The sequence below is a fragment of the Cinclus cinclus genome, chromosome 4 (assembly GCF_963662255.1).
Source record: "Cinclus cinclus chromosome 4, bCinCin1.1, whole genome shotgun sequence".
NCBI classification, from domain to species: domain Eukaryota; kingdom Metazoa; phylum Chordata; class Aves; order Passeriformes; family Cinclidae; genus Cinclus; species Cinclus cinclus.
In genome coordinates this window covers 47,391,384-47,405,073 of record NC_085049.1, presented here as the reverse complement: position 1 = coordinate 47,405,073, position 13,690 = coordinate 47,391,384, and the positions used below count along the sequence as shown (strand labels likewise).

The window sequence follows — 13,690 nt, the reverse complement described above, 5'->3', positions numbered from 1 at the left end:
GACCATTATACTGTGAAAGAGACCATTCCTTTTCTTACCTATTAGAAAAATTCTTTCTGTTGCTTATTCTTATCATGCAATAAAACGCCCTGCATGTTTCACAAGTCTGAAGTGTCAAGTGAGGTTACTCATAATATATACCTTTTTTATGGCAATAGCATTACAGATATGTCTGTAAAGATTCTGTTTATGAGACGCCACCCTGGTTAGTCTCAGGTTTCTTAGAATTCTGGGTGGGTTGTGAGGGGCTTTTTGGGGGGTGGTTAGTGGGGATGGGTTTTGGGGGGGTGTTGATTTCACTATTTTTTGGGCTTTTGTTTGGTTTTTTTTTTTGGTTTTTTTACTTTTTTTCTGGAGGGGTTGACTTGTTAACTTGGGCACAGATGGGGGACTTGAGCAGACAGTGATGGTTCAGAAGGAAGTCCTGGTACTCAGTTATGATACAGTTTGTGGAGTGTTTTGGCAGCTACTGCCACCCTATGGTTTTCCATAATGGATGAATGCTGCAGAGATTTAATGTGTTGCATTTCTCCAAAAACCTCTTGTAGGTCAGAGAGATGACAACAAATATTCCTTTTGTATTACTCGCTCCTTCTCTATATCCCCTTTTCAGAAAAATCCCACCTGAAAAGGAAATCAAGTATGGCATGAGAGGCCATATGTGGCATTAGGATGGTAAAACCTTTGCGACTGCATTTACAGTTATGTCATTGAATATTAATTTTGGTTCCAAGGGTTTTCACTAACTGATTATATCTGCTTTGGCAGGATAGATTTTGCTCTTTTTTTTTTTTTTTTTTAGGAAGTCTAAAATGTACATCTGGAGAAAGCTTCCAAAACCCATTTCTTAAAGTTGCTGCTGCTTTGGGAGCCTGTGTTTACATCATGGATGCCACATATAGACAGATCTGGGTTAAAGCAATCTGGTCTAAGCAGAGTATCCTCAGAGCACTGCTTCCAGCAGAGCTTTGCCCTCCAGACGCCAGCAAGTGCCCAGCCGAAGGCTCTGATGCCAAAAGAGGACGTTTGAGATACCATTATTCCACTCATTGCCTTCCTTCAGGCCAGGGAATACCCTCTGCGTGGGGGAAGACTTTTTTTTTCTTTTGAGGAAGCGGCAAGAGGGATCACCTCTCATATTGTGTATCTTTGGGGCTGGAAGCTTCTTTCCCTTTGACCAACCCAGCCGAAACTAGGCAGCAGTGTAGGCTGTAGAAAATAACTCAACTGGCTTGGAAGCATGGATACGGGACGCCCTCATATATTATAGTGCACAGGCACTCGTTTCCCTTATATATTATTGGGGACTCTCAAGTTCCATCCCCTCTGTCACACCCAACGCCACACCTATACAGTGCACGAAGTCTGAAACGCACCCACAGCTCTGTATTTTTCTTAGCCCACATGGAAACTGGATGCCCTCTCCAAAAGTCAGATTCCCAAACCCCCGCTGCGGGAGGCTCAAGAGCTGGTTCTGGTGCCCTCCCGAGTCGGGGCATTCCCCTCCGCCGCGGTCCCCGGCACCCCGAGCATTCCCTGCCCCGCCGGCCGGGGCTGTGCGGGCGCTCCGTGCTCCTCTCCTGGGAGCTGAGCAGCTCCTCTCCGCAGCCACCTGTAGCTACGGCTGATTTTTCTGCGTTTCTCCGAAAAATCGCTATTATCATCCCCTTCCCGCGTTTTACTTAAGTGAACCAAATGTCCATGCGGCAGGAACGGAGGGGGTGTCTTTTTCGGAAAGATGCAGTGTTTGTTTTCGCTGTCGCCTCCCTGCGCCCCCCAGGCTGGTAGTGCGGGACCGGAGGGGTGTGTAGGGCCGGCTCGGCTGCCCCTGCCCCCGCCCCGGGGCGGAGCTGCGGCCCCAAATGAGGTACGATTTCACCTTTGGGTTCGTCTCCCCGGAGCGCCCCTGGAATCACGGCCGTCCCGCTGCGGCGCGGTGCGGTCCCCCGCTCATGGCTCGGCGCTCCGCCGGTGGTCCCCGCTCCCAGCCTCGACGCGGAACGGCCGCATCCCCCCCTGTAAAATGAGGGGAGCAGCATCCCCGAGCGGGCGGCGGGAGCCGCTCTTACGCCTGTCGGAGTTGAGCATGGAGGGAGGTGAAACAGCCACCTGAACGCGGAGAAACACCCGAGCCGACAACAAGTAGTCTCGCCTGGCAGGGCGGCACGGAGAGCGGCTGGGGCCGGAGCCGCCCGAGACAGAAGCCGCTGTCGCTCCTCCAGCAAAGGTAGCGGAGGGGCGGCGGGAGGGACCGCGGGGCTGGCGGGGGAGCGGGAGGGACCCGCGGCGGTGATGATCCCACCTGCCCTCCCTTCTCCGAGATGCCCGCTCGCCTTCGTGATTAGTCTGGGAAAGTAGCGAGCCGAGCTCCACACAGACCGCCTTTTCCAGAGTACGCTTGCTGCCTGCGCTTGTGGGGTGCTCGGTATTCCCAAAAAGCCGCTCTTTCCTCTCTCCCACAGGGGGAGTGGGGAGGAAGAGAAAAATACCTAAGCCTTCTTTTTTCCCCCTCGTTAAGCCGTTAGGATGATAAAAGATAGATGCCCATTAAATAATTAACCGTACACTTTCTGTTCCATCAGCTCCGTTCACACAGCCCCGCGAGGGAGAAGGGGGTGGGGACGGTGGCGGATCCATACGCGGTCGAAGCAGCAGCAGTGCCATTTCGGTATCCTGCTTCCAGGGGAAGCGGGAGACAGCCCGGAGCTGTGCCCGGAGTGGGCAGGCGGCACAGCCCTGCGCGGAGGAGCGTGCGGAGCCGGCCGGCGGTGGGTGGCGGGCCGGGCCGGGAGGGCTCTCCGCGGAACGCGGGTCCGCGGGAGATCTTGGGAGGGGTCTGGGACAGGCCGTGACCGCGGGGAACGGTCCTCCTACGGTGGTGCATGTGGGGCTTCTCCTCGATTTCTTCTGTTTGCGTTTAAGGCAGAAGCTCGTCCCCCACGGACCTGCCTGCGACCGGCTGCCCCCCGCCCAGCGACCGGCGCGCCCCCCTCCCAATCCCCGCCGCCGCCTCCCGCGCTCTCCCCAGTCATGTCCCACCCGGAGCGATGGGGAAGCTCGAGGACAACGAGAGGGTGATCCTCAACGTGGGGGGCACGCGGCACGAGACCTACCGCAGCACCCTGAAGACCCTGCCGGGGACCCGCCTGGCTCTGCTCGCCTGCGAGTCCCAGAGCGAGTCCCCGGGCGGCGAGGAGCCCCCGCCGCCGCCCCCCAACCCGCCGCCACCTCCGGCGGGCGGCTGCCCGGAGCCCGGCAGCGGCTGCAGCCCCCGGGGCAGCGGCGGCGCCAGCGAGTTTTTCTTCGACCGGCACCCAGGGGTCTTCGCCTATGTGCTCAACTATTACCGCACCGGCAAGCTGCACTGCCCCGCCGACGTCTGCGGGCCCCTCTTCGAGGAGGAGCTGGCCTTTTGGGGCATCGACGAGACCGACGTGGAGCCCTGCTGCTGGATGACCTACCGCCAGCACCGCGACGCCGAGGAGGCCCTCGACATCTTCGAGGCACCCGACCTGCTGACGGGCGAGCCGCCCCCCGACGGCGACGACGACGACTTGGCCGCCAAGAGACTGGGCATCGAGGACGTGGGGGCGGCCGCCGAGGGCAAGGGCGGGCGCTGGCGGCGGCTGCAGCCCCGCGTCTGGGCGCTCTTCGAGGACCCTTACTCCTCCCGTGCCGCCAGGGTAAGCGCCGCCGGCCGGCGCTCCCACCGGGGGCTGGGGAGGCCGAGGGGCTGCTGGGGTCTCCTGAGCGGGAGCCGGCATCACGGGGAAGCTCGCCCCGCTTGGGGTGTGCGTGCAGAAGTGATGCTTTGATGGGCCGCTGCGAGGGGGGACGTCGGTCCACGTCGGGTGGTGATGCTTGTCCCCTCCGCGTCTGCAGGTGATGTCAGGCAGCACGGGGGACCCGCTGTGCCAGCATCCTTCCCCTGAGAATGCGCGGGGGTGAGGTGGGAGCTGTGCCCCGAGAAGCCTGCAAGGAAGCAGTCAGTCACCCCCTGGCTTGTGTGGGAGTGTGGAGGGGGTGACTCACTGTGGACCTGTCTGTGTGTGGGTGTGAGCAGGAACAGCCCCCAGGAACCCCCCTGTATTCCTTCCTGATCACCTGCATGAAGGTGCATTTGGGGCTGGGGAAGCTGGCCTGAGGTCTCTGGTTTGGGGTCAGGTGATGACAGTGACACAGGAGAGTGACCTCAGTCCTTTCTGGGTTTTGCTCTTGTCTGCGCTGGTAGGTGATCCTGGTTCAACAAGGTGAATGTGACAGGGGGTCACCCTGGCTCTTCCTCCATTGATTTCTCAGGGTGACCCTGACTGGTTCCGTGACTGGGGGCCTGGGGACAAGACAGTAAGAGATCATACTGACTTTGTCTTGCTTAGATAGGGGTTTTAGACTTTTATGCTCACTAGTTTATACTTTGAAGTCTTGGATGTTAGTTCTGTCTTTTCATTGAAATTGTCAGTTGTGATGTGGATTCATTCTCTAACTCAGGGCTTTGGAGCGAACAAATGGTTGTAATTCCTCTGAAAGAAATATGCAGTGGTGTCTAATTGAACTAGAGAAAAGCAACCACCAGCAAATCCCCCCTGCAATACTAGGCAAAGGACTTGTAACGGGAAATGTTTGATGATGAAATGGCAATAAGTATTTTCTAGCATATTTATTAGGATTTCCATGAAATATTCAGGGCTAAGCCTCATTCTGCAGAAAGTGCGGTTATGGTGGGTGTAATCTCCTGATCAGTTCCGCTTATTCTGCTGGCAGTCTCATAGATGTGTCCATAAGTGTATGGTTTAGTGACTTCTGGAATTGTAGCCCATGGGATGATGCAGTTTCTGCTGCTCACCCTATGAGCTTATTGAGGTAAGTTAAACAGAAAGTAAAAGTCCTCACAATTATTACTGTCACCTGCTGAGTGCCAGCGCTGTTTGTGGTTTTGAAGGCTGTCTACCAGTATGTTTTCCCTTGACAGCTGGCTCCAGTTGATTCTTAAATATGTTTTTAATAAAGAATGGGTTCTGAAGAAAAGCTACCAGAAGTGTCTATCTTTGCTCATCTGTGACATACCCACATCTCGCATCTATCTCAGCTGTCTGAATCCTAAAGAAAACTTGGGTGTCAGTTACCTGACAAACTAGTGTAGTGTATGCAGTGATTGCCCTGCAGGTTTTCTTGCACCTACTGTCTTGTGGAAAGTTGCTGACAGTGTCAAAGCTGCAGCTTCTCTAACAGGGAATCTTCCTGCTCAACTTTGCTGGCGAACTGAGAAGTACGGAGTAAATGTTAAATGGAAGATACCAGGAGAAATAGGAAGGTAGGCATGCTCTTGTGCCCTGGAGTTGCAGTTGGGTTTTCAGCCCAGTCTTTGACAGAACCTATAGGTACTTGCTTTCCAAATTTTCCATCTGTACTAGGTCATCCTGAACCATTAGTGGCTTCGATGAAGATATTTCCATTCTTCAAAATTAATACTGTAATTAACACTATAATAGGAAATTGAAACATGACAATAATACCTCTTAGAAGATAGGGTATTTACCTTTTTATAACTTAACAGTTTTAAAGATTTTATTCTGATTTCAAACCCAGGCAGCCAGAATAAGACAATGTCAGAACCTTAACAACAGCGTCTAAATCTATATTTTCATTTTTGGAAGATCTGTACTTGACCCTTCAGGTAGGGAATTCCTAGAATTTCTGGTGAGTTTTAAAACATTAAAGCGAATTTGTATTTAAGGACTTGCATGCATTTAGACTTTGCATACTCTTGAACACAGTGATTTAAAGTGATGGTTACCTTAGTTTGGAACTGAGACATGTTTTTCCATACCTGAAACAAGAGCCTTTATTTTCTGAGTATTCTGGCACATACACTCTTGTTTTATGTCAGCTGAGATGATGACTAACTCTAAAAACATTTGAGTGAAATCCTGGGCTTACTGAAATCAAGACAAAACTCTGAACATCAATTTTTGCCTCACAGTGTTAGTTACTGACTCATACACCACTTAGGTTATGGTGGGGCTGCTTAGTGGTAAACTTTCCTAAGAACTGTGAGAATTATTTTCTATTAGCATTACTGATTTAGGTTCACTAGTGTCTTTTTTGGGAATTAAGATGCTGATAAAAATGCGATATTTTCTGTTAATGAAATGGTACTTAATATTTGTGATTTTCTTTATTCGAAACTGTGATCTCTAAAAATAGAAATTTATAGAAATTCAAATATAAGTTGCCATGGTAACCTCTTTGGGGATAGTGCACGCACAAGATTATTCTAGCAAGACCATCCAGTGATGTTACATAAATAGTGGAACTAGTTTGTTGACAAGAGGGTTTACTTTAGTCGAGATTCTAAAAAAATTCAACTTCTAGTGCATGCAATTTAATAGTCAGATAGCGACATCTGCTAAACACGGACCTCGTAAATATGAAATGCAATCCATGCATATATGATTGCTATGAAATCTGCAACACTTTCCTTTGTTTCCCAAGTTCAGGAGTTAGGTCTGGATGCTGTATCTGTCTTCATATTATTGTTCTGGATTTCACAGACCATGAAATGAAATTAAAGAGTGCAGCCGTACTCCTTTCACTGCGTGTGTAATAGAGCAATCATTCACAAAAGGCTGTTTGACACAGTGCTGTTATGTAGATGTGGAAATCTACTGGCATAAGGGGCTGGCATCCGAGGAGGAGTGCTGGGCAGCTGAATCTTTGTGCGTTGCTTTTAATGTCTCTGAAACAGACACCTAGTCCTTACCTGACTAAAACGTGCACAGTTTTGTTGGTTAATATCTGTAAGTGATTTTGGTGTCCAGTGGCTCCTAACTGCCAGGTGCTTGTTTGCTGTATTAACGTGCAAAGGTACATCTAAGTACTTTGTAAGAAAGCATAAGAAGCAGTATCAAGTTCAAAAGTGTCTGCAGATGTCCAGCCGGAACTGGAATGCCAGTGCTCATCTCAGATATCATACGTCAAAGTAATTACCTCTAAAGCCTTTTTGCTTTTGAATAACAGTTGAAAAATGATGCTGTTTAAAGAAATAATTAGTATTTATCATTGATTTTTCCTAAGGATTATGGATTACTCCTGTACTGAGTGAAGGAATGCAAAAATGGCCCTGAAATTCACCGAGTCCATAGCTGTATGTCCTTAATGTTTTGAGAAGCCTGTAAATCTGTTCATGGATAAGGGGAGAGCACCTGCCACATGGAGTAGTTAAAAAGCTTGGCCCAGGGCACTTGAGCCATCACTGCCATTTGCAGCAGCTGAAGGCAACTTACACATCCCCTTTGCTATGGTTTTTATCTCTAGGAAACATCATAATTACTTGGTTTACAGGGAAATACAAATCCTAATTAGCAAGTATTTGTCAAGTTTGCTCTAAGTAAATATTCACTGCAATGCAAATAAACCCACAAAAGCCTTGTGGTTTAGGCATCAAGATATATCTTGCAAGTGTTCTTAAAAATACTGGTGCTGCTTCGCAGTGACATGGGAAGCTGTATTTGAGCAGTGGGCGGTATTTTTGGAAGGGAAATAAAGTTCCCCTCTACTGCTTTATATGATATTAAATTGTCAGAGATTCCTTTCAGTGACCCATTGCATCTACACCATCTTTGAACATTCAGGGGGGTAAAGAATCAGCTGAAATGAGTGGGATGGGAGAGGGGAAAAATATGGTTTTACAGATTCCCTCGAGAGGCTGAAGATACAGAAATTATGTTGGAGAACATTCTTACCAAGGATAACTTATGTCTTTATTTGGTGGCTTGCTTATGTTTTCTGTACATACCTAGATACCTGTTTTGATATGTGTCAAGAAAGCCTTGATTTAGGAAGCCTGTCATATACTATGGTGAATGACTGAAGTGAGTTATATTTTTAGGGCTTTGCCTGTTCTGATGCAAGATAGGTTTTATTTTTGGTGGAAACAACATTGCTGCAGTAGCCTGAAATACTGTGAATGGAATGGTGAAGGTACAATAATCTCAGAATATATGTTTGTAGATTAATAGTGAATAGCAAAGGTTTGCTTTCTTTACTGATAGGAAGCCCTTTAATACATAAATGGAAATCTTTACTCTCTGCCTTTTATTCAATGAGGAAAACAGGTATACTTTAGATTTTACCATTTGATTATTAGTTAGGCAGGCATCTGTCTGAAAATGGCACAAAGAAAATAGTTAAGGTTGATGCTTCAAAGAGGGTATTCCTTTTGTTGGTAATCAAAGCACTGAGTTTATTTACATGTGGGAAAATAGTCAATTGCATTAAATTGGTGGAAAACAGTCATTGTGCTTGAAGCATTTACACTGTGGGAGCTGTCTTTCTTAAAGACGCATGAAGATGTGTTCCTAATGACAAAAGTCAATGCATTACTGTTACACATACTCATACACTCAGTAGCTTCATGTATACATGGGCTGGCTAAATCACATTTTAAGTAGTTTTTATTATTTTACTTCTGGCATGCTGGCTTTTAAAAGTCCTAGTTGGAAATTCTAGCTTAATACATGGTGTATAATCAAATAGCTTGATCTACCCTAAGTGTAGATGGTCTCTGATGGTACTGACATATCAGTGAGGTAAAATCAGCAAGATTTCTGCCTTTCTAACTTCTGCCTCTTCCTCTACAGCTGTTCTGCCTGATGCTGCTAGTGTTTCCATGGAAACAAGCCAGCTCTTCGCTTCCTCTTTCCATTGAAAACAGCCTTCTCACTGTCACTTATTCATCTGGGAAAAGGATTTTGTCATGGCTCTGGCATAAATGACACAGATGATCTGTCCTATCATTTCAGAATTAGATGCTATTAGGTATGTGCACGTGCATACAGCCAGATTGTCTTTCAGTGACTGAAATAATTTGGTTAATGGACTTAGGTTGTATTTGCTTTGGTGTAACTGGAAGTGGAAATCAGCTAATTAGACACAGCCCAATATAGTAACACTGTGAGACAATTTTAAATTGAGAAATCTGGCAGGCTTTTATGTAGTTAATACAGAATGTAGTATTTGTCATGTTTGTTTACAGTGATAAAATTCTTAAATGGTTTACTTTGAGGATGAGAATTTATCCTCAAACTGATTAAGATGGTGGTGGGAGGAATAACTCACAACTTGGGATAAATATATAGGTTTCAGTGCTACTGTCAGATGAGGAATCACGTTATCATGCCCATCATGATGCAGTCAGAATATGAAATAAGAGATGCAAGAAAACTGGTATCTTCAAGGTCCTTTTATTCTTAAGGTGTTTGGTACTTAGTCCAAAGTAAATACATCGGTCAATACTCTGTGAAGAAATCAGCACTTTTGCTTGATTTGGTGAATTTGTCTTAAGTCATAATCAAAAAACTTCAGAACTCAGAAAAATTCAATATCCTTGATTAACATCCTTCCTGTAGGAACTTTAATATACTATTAGAGAAGTTTGCGTAAAATTTGCCTATCCTTCTCTTCCTCAGTGATCATTGGCAGAATGTGATTGTTCCCTTCCTGTGAAGGTGCCTTGCAATTGGGGTAGAAGAATAAGAAAAGAGGAAAGTCTCCCTCTATAAATTTTTAATGTTTTAATAATCTCTTAAAAAAGTGATACCCAGTAGTTTTAAGACAGAAGAAAAATTCTTCTCATTCTCAAGTGCTGGTTCAGCACTGTTCGTTTCTCCAGAGATGGTTCCTGCTTGTCCTGTGATTCAGATTCGTGGCTCATCTTAGGGAAGGACAGTTTCCTTCAGCCATAAGTGGAAAGAGAAGGTTTATGCTCTTTCTACTTAGCACCCAGTGGGGGTAGTGTGTTCCCTTTTAACTCTACTAAACTTTTCTTTAGACTTCACTTCTGTCAGCATGGTTTACATAAACTTACCGATTCAGTGTAAAAACTTGTGGGTATTTCTGCAGGTTTTTTTTTATTATTATTATTTTTATTTTTAATGTGAGTAAATTAGTTAAGCAAATAAATACAGATATGGTAATAATCAGAATATCAAGCTATTAGCTGTCAGTCTGCTTACTTACAAGAAACACTTACTCTATTTCTTATAGCTACACAGTTCCTTTGCACACTCTTGTTCTTTCAGAAACACACACTTTTCCAGTATAATTGCATAGGAATAAAAAATTTTATTTTAAAGAAATGCTAAGCAAGACTGTTCAATAATTTTATATGCAGAAGAAATAGGGGAACTATGTCCAGTTTTACTTACATGTGCTCTTACTTCCAAAGAGCCTTGTCCCTTGATGTGAGGGGTGAAGCATTGAGAATATTTCACACATGAGAAGTAATTTATTCTAGTGAACAAAACAAATATGTAATTTTATCTTGGTGATATTTTTTAACATGATCAAAGGGATTTAAGTTGGAGTGATGACTTGATACATTTTTTTTCCCTGTAGTGGTATATACGTGTATATATTGATATAACTAAATGGTAATTTTGTAATTTCAGATGCTGTAGAAGTAGCTGTAGAGAATGAACATGAAATCTCACATTTTTTTTTGTCTTGTTCTACTATTTTGTTTGATTAACATCTTTGTTTGTACTTTATGATGACTGAAGGAGTTTTGAAGGAAAAACTCCACTTCCATCTGTTAATCAAAAGTGTTAAAAATAGAATGCTGTCTAATCACATGAAATACAATTTCTTATGATTTGTGATTTGCTTTACAGATTTCCTGGCTGAAGTGGTGGCTTGAAGCTTGAAAATCAAATTATCTAATTATGTATTATAGTAGTATGTTGTTATTCCCCATGCTGCTTTTTAAGCTGAAAATTCTGAGATACTGCTGTTGTTTAGGTCTATTTACCAGTAGGTTAATTACTACCGTAGCGTGATAATTCAGTTCTTTCTTGTTACAGACAGCATTTGTAGTTTCTTAGTGTTTCTAGGTGAAACTTAGATATTGGGTCTTTGATACATTCCAGCAAAACACTGTAAACAGAGAACAGTCTCTTAGCCCCGTGCAGAATAGTGTGGTAGAGTTCATTAATATGCATGAAGTATGACGTGCAATACGATCTAAGCTTGTTTCTGAAATAAGTGTAGTTTTAAATAAGTATAGCATAGAGAATTACATTTTACCACTTTGCCTAGTCTCTATGAAAGGGTAAGTAGCCCTTGAAGATTAGTACTCCAAAAATTATCCAAACCAAATGCACAAAGATACAGTAGATCTGTAGTAGAAGCAGTAAACTTATTTTTAACTGTTTAATCCTTATCTTTCACCCTGCTAAAATGCTTGCTTTGATAAAAGCACAAGGCTATTCCATTATTAGGGATCTGATAGTACCTGGGATTTTAGACCATTTGATTTTAAATCAAATGCTAAAACTCAGTTAATGGCAGAGAAAATTGCATTGGAGAAAATGAAATTTAGTGGAGTTGGAAAAGGGGGCTGTGGAACAGTGCTGTGACGTGCTGGGTACATGTTGTTGCCATAATGCAGAGCACAGGCTGAGTTCCTGACAATTTTGCGAGGGGATTGTGTTGGTGCCTGCTGCAGCACTGAGCAAGAGATGAACCATCCCCAACAGCACCCTGCTGCTGGTGGGCATTCTTAAGGGGTAGGGGGAATAATAATGTCTTCTAGTCACATTCCTGTTGGCCTAAGAAATTTCTCAGATTGTGAACATTCACAAAATATTAGACTTTTATATGCTGTGTACTGTAAGATTAAGGATAATCAAATATGTAGTGATTAATATTTTATATAAAGCCTGTGCAGAAACAGAACTTTAATGTTTTTCTTAATGTAGGAAATTTACATTACAGGAAAATGTAGAAATGTTTTTGAAGTATAAAAATGGGTAAAAATTTTCTTTAGTTCTTAGACAATATCAAAGGAGATGTCCTCAATAGTCCTTTATTTTTGCATAAGTATTTAAAAATTCTCTGAACTTTTCAAGTGAGCAATAGTCTTTATTGGCACTTGGTAATCCGACTGTGAATGGCAGTTATGTTTAATAATTGGTTTCAGGAGTATCTTCATTTTCACAGGATAATTGTTAAAAGCTGAAAGAGATAACTTTGATATATTTTTTATTAGTATCATCAAAAGTGTTACACAGGTCTTTTTTGTGACAGGAATTTTTCAGTATTCTAAGTTTAATCCAGATATAGTTGGAGAAGAACCTTATTCATCTTCCTGGTTTCTGATCTCATTTGGGAAATAAATTTTCTTGCATTTGCAATTCTAGATCTGATACCTACTGTCAAATTCAATTTCATTTGAATTTTAGAATGTAATTGATGCACAAGCACATCTGAATTTCACCTTGATCATTCTTCCCTTGGTCTGCAAAATTATTTAAAAAATTGTAAATTACTCAGCTGAGATGGAGTTATGTCTTTTTACAGCTTCCTGAGAAGGGAAAGAGGAGAGGGAAGTGCTCATCTCCTGGTATTCAGTAACAGGATGTGGGAATGGTTAAAAGCTGTGTCAGAAGTTTAGGCTGGACACTAGGAACCATTTCTTTACTGAGAGGGTGGTCACACACTGGAACAGGCTTCCTAGAGAAGTGGTCCATGTGCCAAGCCTGTCAGTGTTTAAGAGGAATTTGGGCAATGCTCTTAAAACTGTGCTTTAACCATTGATTCAGCTGTGAAGTGGTCAAGCAGTTGGACTAGGTAGATTGTTGTAGGAGCCTTCCAACTGAAACAATCTATCTTATTCTAAAGAAATAAGTTCTGGTTTTCCAACCTTACTTTCTTTCCCTTTTATCTAATAATGATGATGTCCTTTTATTTAATAATAATGGTGCTTCATATTTGCATTGTTCAGAAACAAAGGCATATATAGTAAAAGACATATAATAAATGACATCACCTTTTTTTTGGGTAGAAATCAAACAGGGTAGGATTTCAGTGTAGGTACTGAGCATAAGCTTTGCTGTATAACTCATTCTCTCTTTATTATCTGGTAATACTGTATGTTAAATTGATGCAAAAACCTTAGGCATCTTAATCCTTTGGCCAGTGAATTTTATTGCTGGCTGTATTAGAGACTGTTTGAATATAGTTTCAAATTTGAGAACAGAGACTCTTGACAGAAAGACAGAGTTACTTTCCTGATTGCCTAGGTTATATACCTGTGCAGCTTGGAAAACAAATGGCTGTGGTTGTCATTTGTCTCCCAAACAGGCATGTGAAACTAATAGTGCAGTGACCTGCGAATGGTCAACAAAACTGGTTTGATTCATTGCAGCTACAAAGTCTCCTTGGTTAGTCATTGCATTTTTTAAGTTGGTGCTTTGATAGCAGAAAAAATGAACCAGGGGAATTAAAAATGAAAATAAATATTTAATAACAGGGAAAATTACATCTTGGGGAAAAAAATGAGCCATTATGGACTGCAGCAAAGAACATGTTTTCATTGTCTTGGTTTGTTACAGTATAGCCAGCCAAACCTTAAAACGGGCAAAGATATTTCAGGTTGCACATGTGTTTCTTTTGACTGATGTTCACTGTTTTAAGGATGGAAGATTATGGGTTTTTATGGACTGCAGGTTTATCTACTTAAACTTCTTGCTCCAGTTGCCATTTCCTTAATCTTTTAGTGAGATGGGAGCTTTGATCTTTCGATCTTTTCAAAATTACTTCCCTAAAGACTAGGTTATGACATTTTTGAGACAGCTACAGTAAGTAGGTGCAGTCTGCACCTCCATCCAGGAGCTGTGACAGCAATAAGTGT

At 43.6% G+C, this 13,690-nt stretch overlaps 1 protein-coding gene across 8 annotated transcripts in view; it reads left to right on the top strand.

Moving 5' to 3' along the window:
- Positions 1 to 3,047: 3,047 nt before the first annotated feature.
- Positions 3,048 to 13,690, top strand: part of KCNC2 (potassium voltage-gated channel subfamily C member 2) — a 95,345-nt gene continuing 84,702 nt past the window's right edge. For all 8 annotated transcript variants that reach the window (XM_062491206.1, XM_062491211.1, XM_062491209.1 and 5 more), the window contains exon 1: positions 3,048 to 3,683. In XM_062491206.1, the coding sequence (XP_062347190.1) occupies positions 3,048 to 3,683 (636 nt within the window). The remainder of the gene's footprint in view (positions 3,684 to 13,690) is intronic.